The 25,833-nt window shown below is 50.2% G+C and overlaps 1 protein-coding gene across 1 annotated transcript in view; it reads left to right on the top strand.

Annotated features, from left to right (window-relative positions):
* LZTS1 (leucine zipper tumor suppressor 1) overlaps positions 1-25,102 on the top strand; it is a 66,711-nt gene extending 41,609 nt beyond the window's left edge. Inside the window, exons 2-4 of the mRNA XM_055578678.1 lie at positions 16,187-16,667; positions 18,034-18,822; positions 22,226-25,102. Coding sequence (XP_055434653.1) covers positions 16,323-16,667; positions 18,034-18,822; positions 22,226-22,879 — 1,788 coding nt within the window. The 5' untranslated portion in view covers positions 16,187-16,322 and the 3' untranslated portion in view covers positions 22,880-25,102. The remainder of the gene's footprint in view (positions 1-16,186; positions 16,668-18,033; positions 18,823-22,225) is intronic.
* Positions 25,103-25,833: the final 731 nt, after the last annotated feature.

Raw genomic sequence — 25,833 nt, 5'->3', positions numbered from 1 at the left:
CCATCTGTTCCTTGCGTTCAGGCCTCCAAAGCCCACCTGGTCCTGGGTTTTTAATCTCTGACCAGAGAGGACGGGAAGGAGTCTAGCCAGATTCCCAGCCCTCCTGGATGTCTCATGTCTCCTCTACTTAAGATCTGGTTCTTTTCATGCCACCCCCTTGACCAAGAGGAAAAGCGGCTCCCCTCACCCCTGCACTGCCCAGCTCACGGGGCCCTGGGGCTCGGTGGTACCCGAGTCATGAATGTGCATGAGGCTCGCCTTCTGCTCCCTCACGTGGGAGCAGCCACTGCACTAGCAGCTGTGGGGTTAAATTTGCATGAGCTTTGCATGTAACTGTGGCTTTATTTTTGGAAGGGAGAAGGGCAGGTTGGGATTGGTGGGTAATCTGGTTCCTGGGGAGAACCGTCAATCAGCACTGCTAAGACACAAGCTGCGCACCGAGGACGGAGGAAGGCTCAGCTGCAGTGCCCCAGCCTGCACACAAAAGGCGGCGGGGCAGAATGGCTTTTGATTCCTCCCCGGCAGTGGGAAGGAGAATTGCTTCCGATTGTTCACCCCGATGGTGTGACTCAGCCTGCCAGCGATTTTTCTTTCACTCTCTGCCTTTCCACGGAACCCAAGTACACTTAATTGAGAGCTGCGTGGGCCCCTGCTCCCCCTCAACCTCTCGTCTCGCTGCCCACTCTCGCCACCCACTCCCTCCTTCATCCTCGCCTCTCTTTCATTCATCCATTCACTCAAAAAAAAAAAAAAAAGATGTACTGTGCTTTGCACATGGAGCCCTCCAGGCAAGAAGAAACCAAGTGAGTGCTGGGAGGTTTGCAGATTGGGCTGAGATGATTAACCAGCTCCCTGGCTCACCCCTGCCCCAGCCCTGGCCCCAGCCCCTGCCCGACCTTCCTTTAGGAGTGACAAATGGGAGGAGAGGTCAAGGACAGGAATACTAGCACTGGAATTCCAGATAAGGAAAGCTGAATCAGGCAACATGCTGTGGGGAGGGGCAGAGGGGCCAGGGGGAAAGGCATCTTAAAAGGGGAGTCAATTAATCCTGGGCACGTGCCCCATTTAGCCCGGAGAGACCTCTGCTGGGGAGCTGGCTGGGAGCCCTCCCACCAGCCTGGTGCAGCCTGCAACCGCGCCCCCCACCCCGCCACCCCCTCCCTGCCCCCGCCACCACCCAGCCCCAGCTGGCAGATGCTCTAACATCCTTGCAAGCGCCAGCTGCCCTTCTGGAGGCTGAGAGGCAGGTCTGGCGGCTGCCAGGTCCCCAGGACACCAGCCTGTCGCCACAAGGAGATAGCAGGATGTGGGGTGGGGGTGGGGGTGGGAGGTGGAAGGTGGGGGTGCTGTAGTCCTTCCCTAAAGATTCGCCCTTTTAACTTAAAGATTCAGGAGGATCTAGTTCTAGCACCTTTCCTTACTGCTTTATAATTCCACAAGCACTTGGTTTAAATTCATCCTGTGTGTACTGTTTTTACTGTGGTCAAGCATTTTCATAAATGTGGTTTCATTTAATCCTGACGGTTGCTCTGTGAGGTGTGGGAATCAGCTGTGCTTATCTAACAGAAGGAAATAGAGATGCTGAAAGGTTCACTCTTCTGCCAGATGACAAAACAGACCCATCACTCTGTGATTCTCTGTTGAAGGCCTAACACAATAATGCAAGTAGAACAGGCTCCATGGATGGGGTCTGATAAATGTGTATTTATCATATATTATCATATATGAGGTTCTCTCCTGTGGACCCACAACCTGAAGGGGCAGGCAAGTCATAGCAGATGGGGCCAGACAGTGACCTGGTTGCTGGTGTCCGAGAGCTGGGGATGGGGTGGAGGGGTGTGGAGTGCAGAACCAGGATTAGAGCTCCGAGTACCTGAACTTCTCAGCAAGTGTCTGTCCATTATGGAGCTCCCCACAGAGCATGGCATGTCTGCAGGCTGTGAGGCTGCCAGCCATGTGAACCACGAAGCAGGAGGGAAGAATATAAGGGAAGGACAATGCCAGAAACGGGGTGACCTGACAGCCCAGACAGCGTCTTCTGCCAGGGTGTCTGGAGGGTAGGGAAGGGGACAGTAGCTTAGCTTGTGCATGGATGCTAAGTCATTTCAGTTATGTCTGACTCTTTGTGACACTATAGACTATAGTCCTCCTGGCTCCTCTGTCTATGGGATTTTCCAGGCAAAACTACTGGAGTGGACTGCCTTGTCCTCTTCCAGGGGATCTTTGCCACAAAGGGATTGAACCCACATCTCTTATGTCTCCTGCATTGGCAAGTGGGTTGTTTACCACTAGTGCCACCTGGGAAGCCCATCTTAGCTTAGACTGCTAGAACAAAGTAGCCAAAGCCTGGGGGAGTTAAACAATAGACATTTACTTCTCATAGTTCTGGAGGCTGGAAAGTCCCAGATCAAGGCATAGGCAGATTCTGTCTCTGGTGAGACCTCTCTGCTTAGTTTATAGATGGCTTTTTTTCCTTTTTTTTCTTTAGATGGCTGACTTTTTACTGTATCCTCACGTTGGGTGTGGTGGGGGACAAGGGAATGGGAAAGAGACAAAAACAGGTACTCTCTCATCTTTTCTTATGAGGGTACTAATCCCATCTTAAAGACCCCACCCACATGTTCATCTAAAACTAATTACCTCCCAACACCATCACTTTTGGCTTCAACATGAATTTTAGTGGGACACAGACATTCATAAGGGCTTCCCAGGTGGCTTTAGTGGTAAAGAACCCACCTGCCAATGCAAGAGATGTAAGAGACCCAGGTTTGATCCCTGGGTCAGGAAGATCCCCTGGAAAAGGAAATGGCAACCCACTCCTGTATTCTTGCCTGGAAAATCCCATGGACAGAGGAGCCTGGTGGGCTGCAGTCCATGGGGTCACAAAGAATTGGACATGACTGAAGCGACTTAGCACGCATGCACGCAAGCATTCACAGCAGACAATTATCTCACTCCTATATAAGAGAAAAAATTTTAAATTTATCATATGCTGGAGTCAGAGAGCTGGCTTTAATCCAGCAAACTCCTGCTGGTTTGTCTTGCATCTTTAGTTAAACTGGTGCTACCTTTTAAATTCTCTTTAAGTGTCTCCGTCTTATCTTTCAACTCAACAGTTGAAAACAGATAACTCTGCTTTTTCTTGGGTTGGCCAAAAAGTTCATATTGCAGAAGAGCCTGAATGAACTTTTTGGGCAACCCAGTATTTCTTTGTTTTGGCCCTAGGTTTGAACAGGACTGGGAGGTCAAAGAGAGGGTAAATTTCCTTCTTCCCAAGGTGACCGGTTGGCTCCAATGAAGTCCAAGTGATGGAAGTTTGGGTTGAAACCAGACTTGGATTCTAGTTTTATAGACTTGGCTTCCAGTCTGCAGGTATGGGACCCCAGCTGAAGTCACCTATCCTCCCCGCAGAGCTTGGCCAGTAAAGTCTGAGCTCTCTGTGAGCTGATTTCATTAAAAATATGTATTGTGTTCTCAGCACTGTTCACCATACCATGTGAGATACAAGGAAGCTTTGGGGTGCCATCCCAGCCTTTAAGGAAGTTTAAAGACCCTTCGCTTCTGAAAAACTCAGTAATGCAAGAGCTGTCTGCAGGCTGTGCAGGCTGAGTGCCAAGTGAGCTGAGTAGCAGCTCTGGGCCCAGAGTGGGGGGCTTCCGGTGGTCAGTGGGGCTTCTCACAGTAGAGAGAAAAGAGCCAGGTCTGGAAACCAAGTCTTCCTTTCAAAGGAAGCTGAGGTTGGAACTTCCCAGGGGTGAAGACTCCATGCTCCTAATGCAGAGTGCATGGGTTCGATCCCTGGTTAGGGAACTAAGATCCCGCATGCTGCATGTTGCAGCCTTAAAAAAAAAATTAAAGGGAAAAAGAAAAGGAAGCTGAGGTTTCACAACCACATTCAAGTTCTTTGTGAGAGGACTTGTCCCCTCCTTCTTAGCACCCAATGCTTGCACGTGGTGTACCCTGAGGACCATGTGGATGAATAATAGTGAGTGTGAAGTTTGCTAAGTCCCACAGATGGAACTGAACATAAGAACGCAAAGGTGTGGTTCCCAAGATTAGCAATTGTCCTGGGCTGGTGATGCAGGCAGAGCTCCAGTCCCAGCCCAGCAGCCACCAGCTATTCCAGCTATTCCTGGAGGCCAGCCAGCCCTGCCACCCACGGCTGGGGCTCTGCCTTCTCCGGCACCGAACCCACGGGCTGGGCATCTCTGAATGGAGCATGCCGCCCGCCCACAGGACAGAAGCTCATTTGTATCAGGCAGCCTTACATACACACACACACACACACACACACTCACTCCATACCTCCTCCTTACACACGTGGCCCACATAAAGCAGGAACTGCCCACCCTTCATCTGGAAAATGGATTCCAACTGGTCCTGTGCTCTGGATAGAATGGAAAGGACATTAGTTTCAGGTCCGGAAGTTGTGACGTGACCTGGGCGAGTCCCTTCCCTGCTCTGGGACTTCCATGTCACCTTTGGGCGGTGAAGGAATTGGGGTAAATGTCCCATGTGGCTCCAGAGTCTGGGATTTGATCAGGGAAGATGTTACCCTTGGCATCCAGGCTGCCTTTGAGCGAGGAAGAGCAGCTTCATCACCTGCAGCGGAGGACCTGTCTGTTTGGCCAAGGCTCCTCCAGGTCCCTCTCTCTCCCGCCTCAGCTGTGCTGCTGACACTCTCTTGTTAATAACAGCGGGTGTGCCCCTCCCCCACCCCAGGGTAACACTCCAAGTGTGATTTGGAGGCGCTCCTCCCAGCTCCTCCCACTCTTGGCGCCCTCCTCTGATATTTTGGCCCATAAGGGTCTCAGATGCTTCCTCTCCTCCAGGATTTCAACTTAAGGGGGTGGGGAGTGGCTTTAAAAACTAAATCGCTTCCAAGACTCAGAGAAAAATGAACCTTAGAAAAATTCCCACACATGTGGAGAAGTAATCACCTAACAGGGTTCTTGTAATGAAATGCGAACATCTGAGCAGGGACTGGTGAAGGACATGTGAGGATCACTGCCCCCACAGGCAAAGTTAGAGCAGGTTGCCATGCCCTTCTCCAGGGGATTTTCCTGACCCAGAGATCGAACCCGGTCTCCTGCACTGCAGGCAGATTCTTTACCATCTGAGCCACCTAGAAACCCAAAGGAAAGATACAAATGGATCCCAAGTATAAAGCACTGAATAAAGCAACCACGGTTGCAGAGTGATACACACAACAGGAGATGATTTCTTTTGGCTTCGCTAAGGAAATGGCAACCCACCCCAGTGTTCTTGCCTGAAGAATCCCAGGGACGGGGGAGCCTGGTGGGCTGCCGTCTATGGGGTCGCAGAGTCAGACACAACTGAAGTGACTTAGCAGCAGCAGCAGCAGCAAGCACTTGGGCTTCAGTAGTCATGGTGCACGGGTTTAATTGCTCCGTGACATGTGGGATCTTAGTTCTGCCACCAGGGATTGAACTCTCACTCCCTGCATTGGAAGGCAGATTCTTAACCACTGGACCACCGGCTAAGTCCCAGGATAACGTTTCTATAAAGCAAAAATCAAAGCAGTACATAGACATATTCTCTTATGTGAAGAATGCATTTAATGATAAACAAATGTACCCACAAAAGTCATGATAAGGATTCCTCCTGGGGAGGGAGAGATGGGGCAGGAAAAAGGAGCAGGGAAAGGGGATTTCCACTTGCAGATGTTTTATTTCTGAAACAGATATGACAACATTTTCAAAGTTGCAGTTCTGCATGAGTTACTTAGGTGATTTTTATAGGATTTCAGTACTGTAAAAATCAATTAAAATTAGAATTGAATAGAAGAAAGTTTTAATAATGGCCCATCAGGAACTAGGGTAAGCTTTGGTGAAAATCTTGCCTGGGGGAGTGTTGTTCATCCCCTGGTAGGTAGGTAGGTAGCTGCCCACTACAACTAGCCTTTTACCTTATGACTCCCTTTGCAGTAGGTCTGAGATATGTCCAAGTCATGGGATCCTGAGTGTAGGAGGTGGGGGGCTGCCCTGAGATGACACACAATCCTTTTAGTTCACTTCCTCCCCTGCTTCTACAGAGAAGCAGGGAGTCATTAGTTAAGTCAATGATCCAAGGCAAAGTATTCATTCTGGCTTCCCTGGTGGCTCAGATGGTAAAGAATCTGCCTGCAATGCCGGAGACCTGAGTTCAACCCCTGGGTCAGGAAGATCCCCTGGAGAAGGGCATGGCAACCCACTCCACTATTTTTGCCTGGAGAATTCCATGGACAGAGAGCCTGGAGAGTTATAGTCCACGGGGTCACAAAGAGTTGTCCATGACTTAGCGATTGCCCCTTTACCTGGAACTCCAAAGCTCGTGTTTGATCCTCCAGAGCAGGATGTATTCATCTGTTTTTAAACTAGGTCCATGGAGAGGTGTTTGGGGTCAAGGAATTTTAAGACGGGATAGTCAAAATGTTGGAGTGTGGGGGAGTGGGGGTGGGAGGTGACATTTTTGTGAGGAGGGTGTGGATAGCTCTCAGGAGATTTTAGGAGATTAAATTCTCAGATCTCAGAGAAGAGCTGAACTGAATCCAGCCCCTCCTGTTCTGGTTGGAAACTGAGCCCAGCTTTGCACCAACTGAGGGGAGGATTGTTACATCTTGCAGCCCAGTCTCTGTCTACACCCCAGTTCATGGGTGCTGTGCGAGACAAGCCATCATGCTGAGACTTCTGTGCCCAGGCCAGGGTCTGTACTGGGGGTGCAGCTCCATGGTGCTTCTCAAATAAACCGTATTGTATAATAGAATATCTCAGAGAACTGTCCCGGATGACAGTGAGAAATCATACAATAACCTGCATTGGTGATTTTTCTGGTATATTCTAAGCTCTCACTTCCTTTCATGATAAAGCCCTGTGACAGGGCAAATGTGGCTACTTCCATTTTACAAGTGAGAAAATAGAGGCACGGAGCTTAAACCACTTACTCAAAGTCACACCGCAAGAGTGGCAGACCTGAGGCTCTAAATCTCATGTTTTCTTTCCTTTCCTTTAAATCCAGATTTCTCAACCTTGGTACTATTGAGGGTTCAGGTCAGATAATTCTTTGTCCTGAGAGTTGTTCTGTGCTCTGGCCACCAGATGCCCGTGGTACCCCTGGTCATGACAGTCAAAGAAGTCTTGTCTTCAGAGATTGCCAGGTCACCACCCTGGAGACCCCTCTGCTCTAAACCCCTAAGCCCATTCCTGCATCAGAGCCGAGGGACCATTCTACCAAAACCTTCATCAGCCTGGCTCTTCCTGAATACCATCTTCTCCAAGATCTTCCCTGGATGCTGCAACTAAAGTGGAGAACACACACACACATGCACACACACGCACACGACTGACACTTATCCCTGGCTTTTCTTTTTTTCCTTCTATGCATTTTCTCCTCTCCTTCCTTCCTCACCCTCTTCCACCTGCACTTTGCATAGTACTTGGCCCTTGTCAGATGAGGAAGAAATATTTGTTGAATTAGTGACCCAATGAACCCCTAGACAGCAACCCCATCAGCTCAGGCCACAGGTGAGATTACTTGGTGCTCACTGAGGACACACTCCATGGAGTGTGTTCTGGTGTGGGCACCCTCCCCCTCTCCCATGGGTGCTGGAGGAGAATTCCTCAGGGTTCAGTGAGGGCTTCCCCTGCTCCATCAGCAGCAGCATAGCCCAGTGGATGCCCCGGATGGAGGCACCTGGTGGGAGAGTGCTGAGAAGAACATAGAGATGCCCCATAGCCTGGCCTGGGTGGTGATGGGGAGAGGATAAAGGAAGGAAAGAAGTCAGGGAATGACCTGGACTGAGAAAGAGAGAGGCATGAGAAGGAGCAGGGTGGCTGGAGGCTAGCATCCTGATCTTGTAGGTGGTCTCTCCAGACAAAGAGGGCAGACAAGAGGGCAGCTGTGTATCCTCACTTTCCCCAGGCAGGAAGTCTGGGTTTGGTGTGGACAAAGATCCACATAGTCAAGGCTATGGTTTTTCCTGAGTCATTTACGGATGTGAGAGTTGGAACATAAAGAAGGTTGATAGTGGAAGAATCGATGCTTTTGAACTATGGTCTTGGAGAAGACTTGAGAGTTCTTTGGATAGCAAGGAGATCAAACTAGTCAATCCTAAAGGAAATCAATCCTGAATATTTATTGGAAGGACTGAAGCTCCAATACTTTGGCCACCTGATGTGAGGAATAGACTCTTTGGAAAAGACCCTGATGCTGAGAAAGATTGAAGGCAGGAGGAGAAGGGGTGAGAGAGAATGAGATGGTTGGATGGCATCACTGGCTCAGTGGACATGAGTTTGAGCAGGCTCTGGGGCACAGTGAAGGACAGGGAAGTCTGGCGTGCTGTTGACCATGGGATCGCAAGGAGTCCACACGACATGGTAGCTGAACAACAAAAGGCCATAGCTGCTTCTCCCCTTGGTGTGAGATGAGGGGGGATGCAGTAATACTTCTCACCTTCCTGAGTCCTGACAGACCCCTTTTCATGTTTGTGTCTCTAGCTCCATATTCCAGAAAGGGAGGAATGTGTCACCCTTGCGTGAGCCCTGGTTAAAAGAGTACAGGATGGATGGGGAGGGAGCAGCTGCCGTGGGAGTAGCAGCAGCTCAAAGTCCAGGGCTTCCAGGTCCTTGCGTTCCTGGTGGGGAAGCCATCCCCAGTGGGGAAGGTCACGTGGCAGGGTGGGGAGGCGCTGGCACTCCTAGAGGCAAGTCCCCTTAGTTCCCCAGGGCCAGATTCTGAGATGTGTATCCTAGGGGCTCCTTTACCACCACCTATTCTTTTCTGTCCTTCTCTTTCCTCTCATAAAGTCTAATGTTTGTTGGATTTCTTTTGTAACATCCATGGAGATCACGGAGCTCACGTAATTGAGCCCAGCCTGAGGAGCTGTGACTTCTTTACCTTTTCCTCTCCAGTCCTTCTTGCCTCTTCCTTTCCCCTCCTGCAGTCTCCAAGATCTGTGTGGTTGCTCACTTTCATCCCGTATCCCACACTCTGGGCCAGTGAGGATTTCTTTCCCAGGAAGAAAAATGTGCCCTTCCCCTTGCCTGCCTGAGGGCAGAGACAATGAGTCTGGTAGCGGGTGGGTGGGAAGACCCAAGATTTGGGAACTAGGGTGGATCACGGCCAGGTTTTCTGTGATGCTGTCTCCAAGTTGAAAACCAAACAAGTCTAGACATTTAAAGGTAATTAGGTTAGCTTCAAATATATCTGGGGGAGAATCTCAAACTTCAAAGCTCTTCTGTGTGTTAAGACCTGGGGAATGGAGAGCAGAGGCTCCAGGGCTAAGGGACAGAAATGCTCTCAGGATCAGAGCCAGCATCCTTCACCCACTCCATGCCTTTGCTCCCTGGCATCATTTGTCTTCTCCCTCTTGGTCACCTGGGGCCCAGCACAGTGCTTGCCCTTCGCACATCTTCCAGGCTGCCGTTCAGGTCAGTGAAGGAGCTCATCTATACCTAGAACCTTGTTTCCTGCCCAGTTGGGAAATGAAGCTATGGCTGGAGGCCATGAGCTTAATTTCCCCTCCTGACTTTCTTTCTGTCAACCCTTGAAACTGACCTGCCTTCCAGGATAGGATCCCTAACATCTCTGGGGGCTTCCCAGGTGGCACATCGGTAAAGAATCCACCTGCAATGCAGGAGCTGCTGGAGATGCAGGTTCGATCCCTTGGTTGGGAAGATCTCTGGAATAGGAAATGGCAACCCACTCCAGTATTCTTGCCTAGAAAATCCCATGGACAGAGGAGCCAGGCAGTTTGCAGTCCATGGGATCACAAAGAGTCAGGGACTGAGTGACTAGGCACCCTATCTCTGAGCCTCTACCTATAGTCCTCAGCAATCTGCTCACATGTGGATATCATGGAATTTGGGTCTGGGTTCAAATCCCACCTTGGTCACTGGCCAGTTGAATGACAAAGGCCAAGTCATCTAACCCCTCTGTGTTTTGCTTCATTTTCACCCTAGGAGTCTAGAGACAAAGTCTCTGCTCTCATAGAGCTGAAATTCTGGTGGTTTTTATTATAAGTTAGCAGCAGATTATTATAGGTTAGCAGCAGTGACTTACTGTATGACATGGGGAACTCTACTCAATATTATATAATGACCTAAATGGGCAAAGAATTTGAAAAAGAATAAATACATGTATATGTATAACTGAATCACTTTGCTATACACCGGAAAACTAACACAACATTATTAGTCAATTATACTCCAATATATAATAAAAAGTTTTGTTTTAAAAGATTTTGTTGTTGCTCAGTGTCCAATTCTTTGAGACCCCACAGACTTTGGCATGCCAGGCTCCTCTGTGTTTCACCATCTCTCAGAGTTTACTCAAACCCATGTCCATTGATTCAGTGATGCTATCCAACCATCTCATCCTCTGCCACCTCCTTCTCTTCCTGCCCTCAATCTTTCCAAGCATCAGGTTCTTTTCCAATGATTCAGTTCTTTGCATCGGTGGCAAAAATACTGGAGCTTCAGCTTCAGCATCAGTCCTTCCAATGAATACTCAAGGTTGATTTTTCTTTAGAATTGACTGATTAAATCAAGTGTTGTGAAGGAAATAAACAGATTTGTTCTAACAGAGAGGAAAGGGAGAAATGGATTTTTCTATGAGTAACTAGGAAAGCCATGGAGGTGATATTTGAATTCAAAACTAAAGCATAAGAAAGGGAAATTTGTGTGAAGAGAAAGAGCTAAGGGAAGAGAGTTGTCAGCAGAGGCAACAGCAGGCATGAAAGCTCCTTGATTAGAAGAGGTTTGGTGTGTTCCACCAGCAGAAAAACAACAGTGTGGCCGTCACTGAGGTGAGGAGTCTGGAGTGGTGGGCAAATCAGTCAAACCCAATGAACTCATGAGGAGCCTGCTTCACTCTACGAGTAATGGGAAGCCTTGAAAGGTTTTCACCTGTGAGCAGGAGAACTTCGACACTTCAGATGCTTAGGGTGAGCAGATGGGGAAAAGATAAATTTGGAGGCTGTCTCAGGGTCCAAGTAAAAGGAGATGCCGGTGCAGCAGGAGAGCTGCAAACAGATTCTTTTTTTTTTTTTTTAAACTTTATTGAAGTATAGTTGATTTACAATGTTAATTTCTGCTGTAGAGCAAAATGATTCAGTTATCTGTATTTATTTTCTTTTCATTTTCTTTTCCATTATGGTTTATAGGATATTGAATATAGTTCCCTGTGCTATACAGTAGGAACTTGTTGTTTATCCATCCTATACATACTAAGTTTGAATCTGCTAATCCCAAACTCCCAATCTATCCTTCCCTCACCCCCTCTCCTTAGCAAGCACAAGTCTGTTCTGTATGTCTGAGAGTCTGTTTCTGTTTGTAGATATGTTCATTTGTGTCATGTTTTAGATTCCACACATAAGTGGTATTCATATGTCATTTGTCTTTCTCTGTCTGGCTTACTTCATTTAGGATGATAATCTCTAGGTTCATCCATGTTACTGCAAATGACATTATTCCATTCCTTTTCATGGCTGAGTAATATTCTATTGTGTATACGTACCACCTCTTCTTTAACCATTCCTATCTGTTGATGGACATCCAGATTGCTTCCACGCCCTGGCTATTGTAAATAGTGCCACAGTGAACACCAGGGTGCATGTATCTTTTTAAATTACGGTTTTCTTCAGATAGACATCCTGTAACAGGATTGCTGGATCATATGGCAACTCTATTTTTCGTTTTTTGAGGAACGTCCATGCTGTTTTCCATAGAGGCTGCACCAGTTTACATTCCCATCAGCAGTATAAGATTCCCTTTGCTCCATATCCGCTACAGCATTTGTTATTTGTAGACTTTTTAATAATGGTCCTTTTGAGCAGTGTGAGGTGGTACCTCATTATAGTTTAGATTTGCATTTCTCTGATTATTAGCAATGATGAGCATCATTTTGTGTGCCTGTTGGCCATCTGTATGTCTTCTTTCGAAAAATGTCTATTTAGATCTTCTGCCCATTCTTCAATTAAGTTTGTTCATTTTTTATTATTGAATTATATGAGCTGCAAACAGATTCATTTCACATGTCTTCCTGGTATTGTAGTTCTGTTCCAGCTATTACACTTCTAGAAGGCACCCTAATCCTGTCTTTCAGTTGATCATGGGCTCCCTGGACAGCACCTACCATGGGTGAGTCATTGCACTTGACTTCTGTGAGTTTGCTTCATCCCCATACTGAGCCTGTGAAATTCTGATTATTTCCATTTTGTGGCAAAGAAACCTCAGAGAGGTTAATTTTCAAATCCAAGTCTCTCTGATGCCATAGCCTACAGTATTCTCTCTACAACACTGTCCATGCAGATGTTCACAAATGTGTAACTGGATGAGCAAAAAGTAAGTCACCAGTTGTCCAACTGGTAGAGCATGCAGAGTGTGCAAGAGTCTTTTGGCCAAAAATAGCTTCCCAATATATGGACAGCAGTAAAATATTGCCTCATAGGCCCCTGGGGCCTCAACTAAGCAAGAGATGGATGACCTGGGGCATGAGAAACACATTTTGTCATTGTCAGCTGTTAAATTAGCAGAGGAACTTCATGCGCCTAAGTAGTGCTGTCGGGGAATGGGATGCAGGAAACTTGCATTTGGAGAGGAGAGAACTAGTTCTGGAAAATGAGATGTGGCCATTGAAGATAACACAGGGCTGATGTATGCCTGGAGAGAACAATAATGATAATATAAATCATAGATGCCAGTGAAAATATCTCCTATTCATTGAGTGCCTACTATATACTAGGCTTCAAATAAATGTATCAGACCTATTAGCTTCTGGCAAGATCCAATAAACTGCTCGTAATGGCCCCATGAGGTATCATCATGTTTCCCTGATTCTAAGAGACCATCAATTTAATAAAAGCTTTTCATAGAAAAGCATATATTACACTTATGGAACGCTGTTTTGTTGTGTGGTTGCTCTTATGATTGGAATATAGGATGTATTTATTCATGTCATAGCTACTTTATTCTTCAAGATGACAATGCATGTTTGAATCTGAGCCTTCATCTTCAAAGTCTGAAGAGTCTTCTGGCTCCCTCAGTCATAATACCTCCTTATCACCCACTTGGGATGTCTTCTGCCCCTTTGAGTTGACAGGGTAATTTAGAGCAGAATAAAGAATGCAGGGTTCCTTCTGAATTTCCTATTTTATTAAACTTGCCGTGTCCCTCCCCTCCCCCGGCTTCTTAATTGAATCATCTGTCTTTTGACTGACTGAGAAATACTCCTTCTCAATGCATGACAATCACACAGCATTTCCAAGCTCTGACAATCAGGTGACCCAGGCTTGAGCAATTTGCCTACATCCACGAGGGTGCCCACATTGCCTTCTATTGCATTCCTCTGTCTGGTGACCGGCAAGGCCATTGTTCTTGTTTTCAGCATTGATTATAAGATGCAGTCCTATTATTTAAAAAAAAAAGCTTTAAGTGTATCTTAGAATTGGTTTGTGACACAGAAGGTAAAGACGTAAGAGGGTTTACCTCCCACATCATAGCTGGCAGGGAGCATAACTGGGAATCCAAACCAAGTCGGCCAAGTTACTATTTATTGTTCAGGGGTACAGTTGTTTCTCTCTTTTTTCTGTGTGCCTTCTCCAGTCAGGCCTTTGTTTGCACCATTCCACCAGAACCACTCTTGTCAAGATCACTGGTGCCTCCACATAGCCAAATCCATTGACCAATTCTTAGTCGCCGTCTTAGTTCAGCATCACTTGACACCATCTTCATCCTTACCTTTCACGGGTCTCCTGCATGTCTGTCAGAGACCCCTTAGTGTCTCTTCCTCATTCCCATTCCTCTTCCTGGCCTCTGTGAACCAGTCCTCATATTTCTCTTGCCTTCTTGCCCCTGCTTTTTCATCTAGTCTCAGACCTAGCTCCGAGACTATGCACAAACAGCTCACACAGGAAAATCTGCAGCTTGCCCTGCTCCACACCCATCCTACTCCACATCACTGCTTGGATCTCTAATGGGCTTTGCAATCTTAATGTCTTAAGCCAAAGTCCTATTTCCACCCCCTCTTCATCCTAAACTGGTTCCTTTTGTGGTCTTTTGCATCTCAATAAATGGCAACTTACTTCTTCTGGATACTTGGATAAAAAACATTGAAGTCATCCTAAATTCCGCTCTTTCCCTCCCTACATTCAGTCTTTTAACTAGTACCATCAGCTCAACCTTAAAATTACATCTAAAATTGAATTCTTCCCTGCTCACTCAGCGGTAAAGAATCCGCTTGCCAGTGCAGGATACATGGATGGGTTCAATTCCTGGTATGGAAAGATCCCACATGCGGCAGAGCAACTAAGCCCGTGCGCCACAAATATTGAGCCTGTGCTCTAGAGCCCAGGAGCCGCAACTACTGAGCCCATGTGCTACAGCTACTGAAGCCTGTGCAAACCAGAGCCCATGCTCTACAAGAGAAGCCACTGCAATGAGAAGCCTGTGCACCACAACTAGAGAATAGCCTCCTCTCTCCACAACTAGAGAAAAGTAGTGAAGACCCAGCACAGTCAAGAATAAATAAATAAAAATAAATAAAATTGAAAAAAAAAATGGAATCCACAGCTACCACCCTAGCCTAGCTATGTTAGTCACTCACCTGCTATAACAGGCTCAGCAATTCCACCCAAGCTCTTCAGTGGCTCTTTTCCATACAGCAGCCAGAGTGACCCTCCACAACTCAAGTCAGATCAAGTTGTCAGCTGCTTAAAGCCATCTCGGGGCCTCTTATCTCAGACTAAAGCCAAAACCTTTATGGCCAGTCAGGCTCTCTGTTGCCTGGCACCTACTAGCTCTCTGATGTCTGCATCCTCCAAACCCCCACTGCTAACTACCCTCCAGCCAGACTGGCCTCCTTGCTGGTCTCACAAATGCCCAACACATTCCACTCAGGGACTCAGGGCTTTGCACTTGGGTCTACCCCTGAGCTTCCTTTTTCTCCCCACAGGTCTCCACATAGCTTTCTCCTTCATTTTCTTGGGGTCTCTTCAAATGACACCAAACAGAGAGGCTTCCTTTGTATTCCCTGCATAAAACAACCACCTCCTCTTTCTGGTGGCTCAGACTGTAAAGAGTCTGCCTGCAGTGTGGGAGACCTGGGTTCAATTCCCGGGTTGGGAAGATCCCCTGGAGAAGGGAATGGCTACCCATTCCAGTATTCTGGCCTGGAAAAGTCTATGGACAGAGAAGCCTTATGGGCTATAGTCCGTGGGGTCACAAGAAGTCTGACTGAGCAACAAGTACAACAACAACAGAATTCCATCCCATTCACTTGGCTTTATTTCCCCTGATCACTTTATTTCACAGATCGCTTGAGGCCACATACGTTGATCTGTTTATGGCCAGTCCACACTACACCACACACAAGCCCCATGAGTGCAGGGACTGTAACTGTTCACCCCTGCATCCCAGTGCTGAGAAGTGAGCCATCTCAAAGAAGATGTGGTACATAGATACAATGGAATGCTACTCAGCCATTAAAAAGAATGAAATAAGGCCATTTGCAGCAACATGGATGAACCTGGAGAGTATCATACTGAGTGAAGTAAGTCAGACAGAGAAGGAGAAATATCATGACATCCCTTTTATGTGGAATCTAAAAAGAAATGATACAAACGAGCTGACCTACAAAACAGAAAAAAGCTAACAGACTTAGAAAACAAACTCACAGTTGCTGGGGGGAAGGGATAGTTACGGACTTTTGGAAGGTCATGTACACACTGCTATATTTAAAGTGAATAACCAACAAAAACCTTTGTATACCACATGGAACTCTACTCAATGTTATGTGCCAGCCTGGATGGGAGGCGGGTTTGAGGGGAGAATGGATACAAGGATATGTATGGCTGAGTCCCTTTGTTATTCACCTGAAACTATCACAACATTGTTAATCAGCTGTACCCCAATACAATATGTTTTTGGTGTTAAAAAAAGAAAAAAAAATTAAAAAAAAAAAAAAAGAAGAAGAAGAAGCCAGCCATCCCATAGTAGGCTTCTAGCAGATGTTTGCTGAATTAGAGAACAAAGGAAGAATGAGAGGGGGGCCCATTGAGACAGAGACAGGGCTGAACCTCTGTTAAGGGAAACATGCATTTTTCTGCTGCCCAGATCTCGAGGTTGGTCACCACTGGGGACATGCCATGACCACCCCATCCAGGATGACTTCTGCTTATGTCTCCTTCCAGGTCTCAGCTCTCCCAGGCTCTGTGAGGCTTCTGCTATGACTGCAGTCTCTTCTCGGAGCCAGGACTGCCCGCCCTCGCCGCCCCTGCCACGCCAGGTCCCCGCTCTGCCCCACCTGTCCTCGGCCCTCGTGTCGCCATGGGCAGTGTCAGCAGCCTCATCTCCGGCCACGGCTTCCACAGCAAGCACTGCCGGGCCTCGCAGTACAAGCTGCGCAAGTCTTCCCACCTCAAGAAGCTCAACCGCTATTCAGACGGGCTGCTGAGGTTCGGCTTCTCCCAAGACTCGGGGCATGGCAAGTCCAGCTCCAAAATGGGCAAGAGCGAAGACTTCTTCTACATCAAGGTCAGCCAGAAGGCCCGGGGCTCCCACCGCCCTGATTACACGGCACTGTCCAGTGGGGACCTAGGGGGCCAGGCAGGGGTGGACTTTGACCCATCCACCCCACCAAAGCTCGTGCCCTTCTCCAATCAGCTAGAGATGGTAAGTGGAGGGGTCTCTGGTGTGGGTGGCTGGATTGGAAAGGCAGGGAAGAGGCCTGGGGCTGAGAGCAGTGGTGGTGAAGGTCTTAAATGCTTACATCACTGAGAACGCTTACATTACTGAATGATGCAGAGAGGACAGGAGTACTCAGCCACACCAGAGAGCAAGATTGGACAAAGGAATGAACACATTGGTCAGTCTCATAATGCAAAAGTCCTGGGTGAGCTTTTAAGCACAGAGCAATCGGAGAATGCAAGCCTTTCTGAACTCTGCTGGGCTGTAACTCAGAATTGCCAAGGCAGGACCCATAGCCGTGTTTTCAAGTGCATGGGAAGCAGGAGGGGCTCACTTACCATCTGGAAAAGCAGGGGGAGAGCCCACCTGAAGAGATCTGGCAGGCTCTCTTGTTAGAGGACTCACAGAGGTGGGCTTTCTCCTCCTTTGCTTCTCTGGTGGGACAGCAGCTCTCACTCAAACCAGCCCTAAAGCATCTTTGGTGGGATAAGAGCTGTGAGTTTGGTAGTTAGTTTTTTTGCCATGCTGCATGGCTTGTGGGATCCTAGTTCCATGACCAGGAATGGAACTCGCACCCCCTGAAGTGGATGCACAGAGTCTTAAACACTGGACCACCAGGGAAGTCCCTCGGGTTTGTTATCATCACCAATCTAGCAAGGATGAGGGCAGAGTCCCAGGTGCTCAGAAATCCAGCCCACGTCCCAGTTTAAGTTCTCATGGGTCCTGCCAGTCGGTGCTAGAAGTATTGTTCCGATTCAGCACCCTGGCCTCACCTGGGAGAATGAATCTATGCATTGATATGCTAGGAAACAGCCCACATGTTGGATAGAGTTTCAAGCTTTTCAAAGTAAAGAGCTTGTAAACTTTGAAGTCCTCTAATAATGAAAATGATGGCTTTAGGGAAAAGACTGTTATTTCAAGCGGTTCTCCCAACCATTGGGGGAGGTCACGGCCAGAGTTCCAGCTGCTGGCCAACTGGAAATAATGGGGAAGAAGCAGGGATGAACTTCCCCGAGGAAAGTGTGTCCAGCATCCTTACCTGCAGCACACGGAGCCCCAGAACCCTGGCATAGGGGTCTCAGCCAGTGAACCTAAAAGGGCTGTCATCTCGGAGAAACTGGTGACAAACTGGTTGGCAGTTTGCAGAAGAAAGGGCCTGATGATATTTAAGGACAGGCATGGAGGAATTCCTCCTCCTTGAGGGAGATTCACCACTTTTGGCCCCTTCAGAGTAACAGGTGAGATCACCTGCAGCCCCCGACCAGGAAGGTGCCATGTGGCTGGCCTGCATACTTGACCCAGGGCTCATCGCAGGGAGACACAGGATCAGTATGGCTGTTTTCCTCCCCAGGGTTCTGAGAAGGGTGCTGTGAGACCCACGGCCTTCAAGCCGGTGCTGCCACGGTCAGGCGCCATCCTCCACTCATCCCCTGAGAGCGCCGGCCACCAGCTGCATCCCGCGCCTCTGGACAAGCCCAAGGAGCAGGAGCTGAAGCCCAGCCTGTGCTCCGGGGCACTGTCCGACTCCGGCCGGAACTCCATGTCCAGCCTGCCCACCCACAGTACCAGCAGCAGCTACCAGCTGGACCCGCTGGTCACTCCGGTGGGGCCCGCCAGCCGGTTTGGGGGCTCAGCCCACAACATCACGCAGGGCATTGTCCTCCAAGACAGCAACATGATGAGCCTAAAGGCCCTGTCTTTCTCTGATGGGGGCAACAAGCTGGCCCACGCAAGCAAGGACAAGGGCTCTGTGCGCTCCCCCATCTCCACGGACCAGTGCACCATCCAGGAGCTGGAGAAGCAGCTGCTGGAGAGGGAGGGCGAGCTGCAGAGGCTGCACCGCAGCTTCGAGGAGAAGGAGCTGGCCGCCAGCCAACCTTACGAGGAGCGGCCGCGGCGCTGCAAGGACGAGCTGGAGGGGCTGGAGGCCAAGAGCAAGGTGAAGGTGGCCGCACAGAAGAGCCAGCGCGCTCAGCAGGTCCTGCATCTTCAGGTGCTCCAGCTTCAGCAGGAGAAACGGCAGCTCCGGCAGGAACTCGAGAGCCTCATGAAGGAGCAGGACCTGCTGGAGACCAAACTCAGGTCTTATGAGAAAGAGAAGACCAGCTTTGCCCCTGCACTGGAGGAGACGCAGTGGGAGGTGAGGATGAGGGCATGGGCAGGGGGGCGGGCAGGGGTTCAGTGCCTGCATTCCCCACCACTTTCTCCAGGTCTCCTCCAGGCTCTAGGCAACAGGGAGAAGTGTGAAGTCACTCAGTCATGTCTGACTCTTTGCAATCCCTTGGACTGTAGCCCGCCAGGCTTCTCCAGGCAAGAATACTGGAGCAGGCTGCCATGCTCTCCTCCAGGGGATCTTCCAACCCAGGGATTGAACCCAGGTCTCCTGCATTGCAGGCAGATTCTTTACCATCTGAGCCATCAGGGAAACCCAAGAATACTGGAGTGGGTAGCCTATCCTTTCTCCAGGGAATCTTCCCAACCCAAGAATCAAACCGGGGTCTCCTGCATTACAGGCAGATTCTTCACCAGCTGAGCTACCGGAGCAACAGGGGTGGGAACACAATTGCCCCGGAAAACTGGGCTGGAGTGATGGCTTCCTGACCCAAAGAAAGGGCTTCCCGGTAAACCATGTTGGAGATTTTCTTAGCCTGGGCTTCTTCATCTCCCCAACCCCATACCTCATGGCCAGAATTGAATTTACTAATTGAGTCGTTGGCTGAGAAACTAGAACAAGAGAACCAAGTCCCAGCCAGGCTGTCTGAGGGCCACCTCTGTGCATCTGCTCGCAGAGGCTCTGCAGGACCGCAAACCATCCCTGGTTCCTGATGGTCCCAAAGCCACAAGAGACCATAGCACTATTTGCGATGTTTTTTTCTTCATCTTTTTGTTGTTGTTTTCTTTATGGAAGGCTCTGTGTGCACTCTGAAAACATCACAGTTCCAAAGCTGCGGGATTTTTTTTTTTTTTAACTTTTTGGCTACAACACAGCATGTGGGGTCTTAGTTCCCTGACCAAGAATCGAACCCAAGCTTCCTGCATTGGGAGCATGGAGTCTCAACGAGTGGACCACCAGGGAAGTCCCTCATCTGTGACATTTGAGGAAAGGGACTTGACCCACTGGTGGGAGTGGTCACATCTGTGCAGGTCTCAGGGACAGAGTTGGCCAGTCCTCATAGAAGTGCAAGTGGAGCTTCTGTCTGGTGGGCTGAGATGGAAGCATAGAGCAGGAAGAAAGAGGACTCGTGTACACATGCACATCCTCAGGCACACCTGGAAATAAGGTGGCTGTACCTGGTCTCACTGGAGAACAGCCTAACCCCCACATCCTGCTCACTTTTCTCACTTGATGGGCCTCTAAAGATGGTGCAGGGATCAGAAGAGGCGTGTGCACGGCAGTCACCCCAAAGACTCCTGCCCTGGGAAGGGGCTGAGGGCTCACTGGGTCTGGTTAGACCAGCATCAGCCCTAGGTAGGGGTGACACACCATCAGCCATGCAGCCATCTGTCTGAACTGATCTCCTGTACTTATTCTGGAAATCAGAGCGACAGGTGTTACCAAGGGTAGAGAAAAAAGATCCTTTCTGAGGAAGTGATGGATAGAGGCACTAGACAGGTGGGAAGGGAGTGTCACTTTCTGTTTGCCAGGTTTCCCAAAGAGGAAAGGACCTCAGCCATGGGACCAGTGCCTTTCTTCTCATCAGTGTTGGTTCAGGAGACCCTTTCCCAGCCATGGTTTCTCAGCCAGGATTTGGGAACACTTTGGCCCATCTCAGAACATAAGCCAACGCTAGCATTATGCATCCATTCTTGCTTGTCTAATCCAGAACTAAGCTGGACATGGCTGTGACCTCATTCCCAGGTTGTCCAGTCAGACTATTAGTAAAACAATAAATGAAGTAAATTTTCACAAAAACATAGAAATATATTACAAACATACTTATAACAACAATAATTCATAGAGTGTTTATTAATGCCAGGCCTCAGGTCCTTTCATTTAACCTTTACAACAGCCCTGTGAAACTCAATTTAGAGTTAAAGACACTGAAGCACAGAGAACAATTATAATAGCAAAGAGCTTGTTAGATGACTTGCCAAAGTCACCACATAACAGATATCAGAGGCAGGATCTGATCCTGAATTAGGTCCCAGAGTTCAGAATTTTATGTTGATAATGCTACTGTGCTAATGGATGCAGAATTGGCCGGGTCACTCTGGTAGAGCCAGGATTCAAAGCGAGGCCCCATCCTCAGCCACGGCTCTGCTGCCCCCTGCATGACGCAAATCCAGGCTCATCATCGGAAGGCTCTTTCAGTCCCAGCCAAGCATGGTGGTGGGGCTGTGCACACTTCAGAGGTGGTGCATGAGAAAAAGGGGTGGTTCTGCCCCAAGAAGAAAAGAGGAAATATTAATACTTCCAGTCTTGCTCAAAGAATCTATTCTGTGGGGGCCCAGACCCTGGCCTTCATTCTGGCCATCTTTCCTGCAGGCTGGCAGAAAATGCTCTTGTGACACAGCCAGCCAGACTGGCCTTGGACACGTGACCTCCAGTGGCCAGGACTCCATAGACACATGGGTCTGAGTCAGTCTCATTAGTGTCATTAGTTTTGTTTGCTGCTCTTAGCCAACTTTTGACAGAGAACGAAGCAGAAATGGTGGAGGGCACTGGGGAGAACAGCGGCTCATCATTTGTCAGATGCCAGCTGGGCACTGTCTCTGAGCCCAATAGGTTGCTGGGGTGCAGCCATGATTGTGTGAATATTGTCTTTATCCCAAGAGGAAAGAGAAGAGAGTATGTGCAGGGGTGAGGCCAGAGGGTGTGAGCATATACACAGATGATAGAAGTTAGACAGACCCAAAATTGACATCATCGATGTTAATGTAGATAGTGGAGCTACCGGCTGTGGGCAGATTAAACCACTGGCCCTTAATTTATACATAGCTATAAGTTTGGGTGGACTTCCCCAGTGGTAAAAAAAAAAAATCTACCTGCCAAAGTAGTAGACATAAGAGACACAGATTCGATCCCTGGGTCAGGAAGATCCCCTGGAAAAGGAAATGGCACTCCAGTATTCTTGCCTGGAGAATCCCATGGACAGAGGAGTCTGGTGGGCTACAGTCCATGAGGTCTCAAAGCCAGGACTTAGCGACCAAACAACAGGGACACGAGTTTGGGTATGGACTGAGATTTAGACTAAATTGGGGGTGAGGCAGGCTTGTGGACAGACCCAGCCAGATTCAGAATGAAAGGAGCCTCACAGAGGGGCTTGGCCTTCGTGGGTCGCCCGGACCACCATGCTGGGGGCTCTTTCCAGGCACCGTGTGAGGACTAGTTTAGTTCTTTTTATTTTTGGCCGCGCTGGGTGGCTTTCAGGAGCTTAGTTCCCCAATCAGGGATGGAACCCGTATCCTCGGCAGTGAAAACCACGAGTCCCAGTCACTGGATCACATAGGATTAAGTGCTTTTAAGCAATCAGGTGTCCCGTACGTGCGGACTCTCACCCCTTGGCTCTCTCTTGTCCCTGCCCTCCCCTGCCCCGTGGCAGGTGTGCCAGAAGTCCGGAGAGATCTCCCTCCTGAAGCAGCAGCTGAAGGAGTCCCAAACAGAGATCAACGCCAAGGCCAGCGAGATCCTTAACCTGAAGGCTCAGCTGAAGGACACGCGCGGCCGGCTGGAGAATTTGGAGCTGAAGACGCAGGACTTGGAGAGCGCGCTGCGCACCAAGGGCCTGGAGCTAGAGGTGTGCGAAAACGAGCTGCAGCGCAAGAAGAACGAGGCGGAGCTCCTGCGGGAGAAGGTGAACCTGCTGGAGCAGGAGCTGCTGGAGCTGCGGGCCCAGGCCGCCCTGCAGCGGAGCAGGGACGCGGCTGCCCTGGGTCCCGCCTCCGCGGACGACGTTCCCGCCCTTCAGCGCGAGCTGGAGAGGCTGCGCGCAGAGCTCAAGGAGGAGCGGCAGGGGCATGACCAGATGTCCTCTGGTTTCCAGCACGAGCGGCTGGTGTGGAAGGAGGAGAAGGAGAAAGTGATCCAGTACCAGAAGCAGCTGCAGCAGAGCTACCTGGCCATGTACCAACGGAACCAGCGCCTGGAGAAGGCACTGCAGCAGCTGGCCCGCGGGGACGGCGCAGGGGAGCCCTTTGAGATCGACCTTGAGGGGGCTGACATCCCCTACGAGGACATCATCGCCACCGAGATCTGAGGGGCCTCCTGGGAGAGGGCCGGGGACATGGCATTGGGAGGCAGGGGTGCTGAGTCTGTCAATGGGGGCTCCCTTGCCCTGCTTCTCTGCTCAGGCCTCAGAGAGAAGTACAGACTTCAAGGCCAGGAGATTGGTTGCGGGGTGGGGGTGGGGAACGGTTGCTGCTACAGGGCCTCTCCTGGCCTTTCCCAAGATCCAGCGCTTAGCAACCCTGCAGCCGGCCAGACCTCCAGCTTTGCCAAGAGAGGAGTCTTGGGATCATCAAGATTTGGTTACGGGCTTCCTAAAACTTGGTCTTTGTTCAAAATGCTTAGAGATTTTGAACCCTCTAAGCATTTAGAGGGTTCCCTAAATGCTCTCCCAGAGAGGGTGGTGACTGTCGGAAGCTCCCTTCCACCTCTTTTCCTACAACTTTTCTTGCCCCCTACCCCCGCTCCCAACACACTGGGATGCCCCTTGGGAACAGAACACAAGCATTTATGACCAGAAGCTTTGGAATCTGACCTGGTCATACCTAATCTATTCCCCCCAGCCATGGAGAGACAGAGGTTGGAGTGGGATGTGGAGAGCCTGGCTGAACAGCAATAAGAGCTTCCCAACACTGTAGGTCTCAGAAAGGAGGGGAGAGCTGGGGCCACCCGGCAGATGTCGAGACTCAGCAAGACCAGAGGGTGTCTGAAGAAGAAGCTAGATGGTGACAGCCAGACCCTCTAGCCCTGCTGACTGGACGTGAGCAGCCTCGGGATGACTGGTGGCCTTTGATCTCTTCTTAAAGCCATAGCCCCAAGGCCCTGGGATGGGTGCTGAGGAGGAAAGATGATGCAGGGAGTGTGTGACTCCAAGCTGTCCCCAGGGGAGCCCCCAGATCTTTTCATCATGAGACCAGAGATAGGATTTCCCCTCCTATTCAAGTTGCTCAGCAGTTACCCTGCATTGGTTTTGATTCCTAAAACCAAGTCTTTGCTTAAACTCAGAATAACCTTTGTCCACTGAGATGGCCAGGGTCATCTGGGTTAGGCCTTCCCCCTTCACCTTCAGCTCCATCCTGCTGCCAGTCATGTCCCTTGTCACCTCCGGGGCTAAGTACAGACAGAGCCTTTACAGGTTAGGGAGGGGCCCCAAAGTGCCAGTGTCCAAAGACAGTAAGAGGCTCAAACACAGCCTCTGAATGGCCCTGGGGCCCCCGGCTGCACCCGCCTCTACTTGCATTAGCCCCACCTGAGCCCCATAGTCAAGGACTCCTGCCCTGCAGAAGGCTGGCTTTCCCTTTCAAAGATGTGCGGAGAAAAGATTGTTTCTCAGTTGCTTGGTTCAGGGAATTTTCTTCTTCTTTTTCCTTTCTTGTCTTTTCAGACACAAGCCAGATCTCGCAGGCAGCCAGGCTGTTCCATGCTCTATTTTTGCCTCGAGCTGCAGCTGCTGTTCCTGGGACAGCCAGCCCCGGCTGGATTCCTGGGCTCACGCCCGCATGCTGAGGGGGGTTAACTGAATGTCTGAGTATGTAGCAGCCCCAGGCCATTGCTCCCCAGTTCTGTCCCCGACTGTGGACCCCTCCAGGCCCCAGGTGGTAGTGGGGAGCTGATTCTCCTCCAGACTCCCATCCTGCCAGGGTCCCCCCACAGTCCCTCCTTGAGCCTGGACTGAGAGCAGGGCCGCCTTCCCGGATGCTGGCTCTGCCTTCCATTCCCCAAGTTAGGCTGTGCCTGTCCTGCCTTCACGTGACAGAGGAGCCTCTCTGGAATTTCAAGCCATTACTCTTAGTCATAGGCTAGACTTAAACCCGGAATCCACAGGCCCAGAGCCCCCTCTCTGCTTGGAGGCCAGTTCCCTCCACAGGACACAGGCAGATCACCCCTGCTTCCCAAGTTAAAGACTTCCCCCTTGTCTCTTGGTTGCTCCATCTCTACCAGCCTGTGCCTTGTCTGAGTCCTTTCCTCCCAGAGGCTGTCCTGACGGATAGAAAGAGGCTGCTGCCCCCTCCTCGGGCTGGAGACCTCCCCTCCCAAAGGGCAGCCAAAAGCCCATTGCTCTGCCCTCAAGACCTCGCTGCAAAGAGGTGGGTGCTAAGCCCCAGGGAAGGGCGCTCAGGGGCACAGCAGCTCCACCTCAGTGTGACAGTGCCCTGCACCCCTGTCCCCATCTCTGCCCCAGGCCAACCCATGGAGCCCTCCCTGGGTTGCCACCAGCCCAAGGCTCCAGGGTGGCCCAGTTGCACCAGAATGAAAGTGTCCTATAACATAGCGACCTCGCCGCGGTGTGGTTTCTCTTCCCTTCCCTGTGCTAAAACCTCCGTGCTATTCCTGGACCTTGCCAAACCCAGCCTCTCTCCGGAAGCAGCCTCTGAGCAGCAGAGGCTGAGCAGGACTGGAGAAGTCGGCCACGCAGGCCTTGGAACAGGCGGCCTGGCCCAGGGCCAGTGGGAGCTCGCTGCCTCTTCCCCCGAGGGCGGCTGCTGGGACGCATGCTCGCTGGATCAGAGCTGCGGCTCTGCTAGCCAAAGGATGGTGAAGCTCTCTGCTGTGAGCAAGGAGGCAGCCACCCTGATGGGGGCTCTGCCTCTGGGCTTTGGAGTGACCAGACTCTCATGTGGCGCCCACCCTGGATTTATCCTCTGGTCTCTGCATTTGGATTAACCCCTGGGGGGCACAGTCAGTCCCCATGAACACCGAGTTCCATGGGGACTACGTTGGGGGGTACCTCTCCCCTGAGAAGCACCCGCCGAGCCTCTGCCCCTGCTCGACTCCCGGCCTAGCCTGGGCCACTTCTTAGGAGAGAGATCCTAGGGGTCAGGCAGGCTGGGTGGTCAGAGCCGCAGCTGTCCCTGCCAGGAGGGCACGCACCTGTGTATGCACCTGTGTGCTTTCATGCTCCGCCTTCCTCATTTATCTGTGGTCCCCCTTGCGCTTCCTCTGCAGGCTAAGCGGGAACTCCGGCCCAGGCTGGCTATGGATGGA

The sequence above is a fragment of the Bubalus kerabau genome, chromosome 4 (assembly GCF_029407905.1).
Source record: "Bubalus kerabau isolate K-KA32 ecotype Philippines breed swamp buffalo chromosome 4, PCC_UOA_SB_1v2, whole genome shotgun sequence".
Classification (NCBI taxonomy): Eukaryota; Metazoa; Chordata; class Mammalia; order Artiodactyla; family Bovidae; genus Bubalus; species Bubalus kerabau.
The sequence above is the reverse complement of the archived record's forward strand: the minus strand, read 5'-3'. Positions and strand labels throughout refer to the sequence as shown.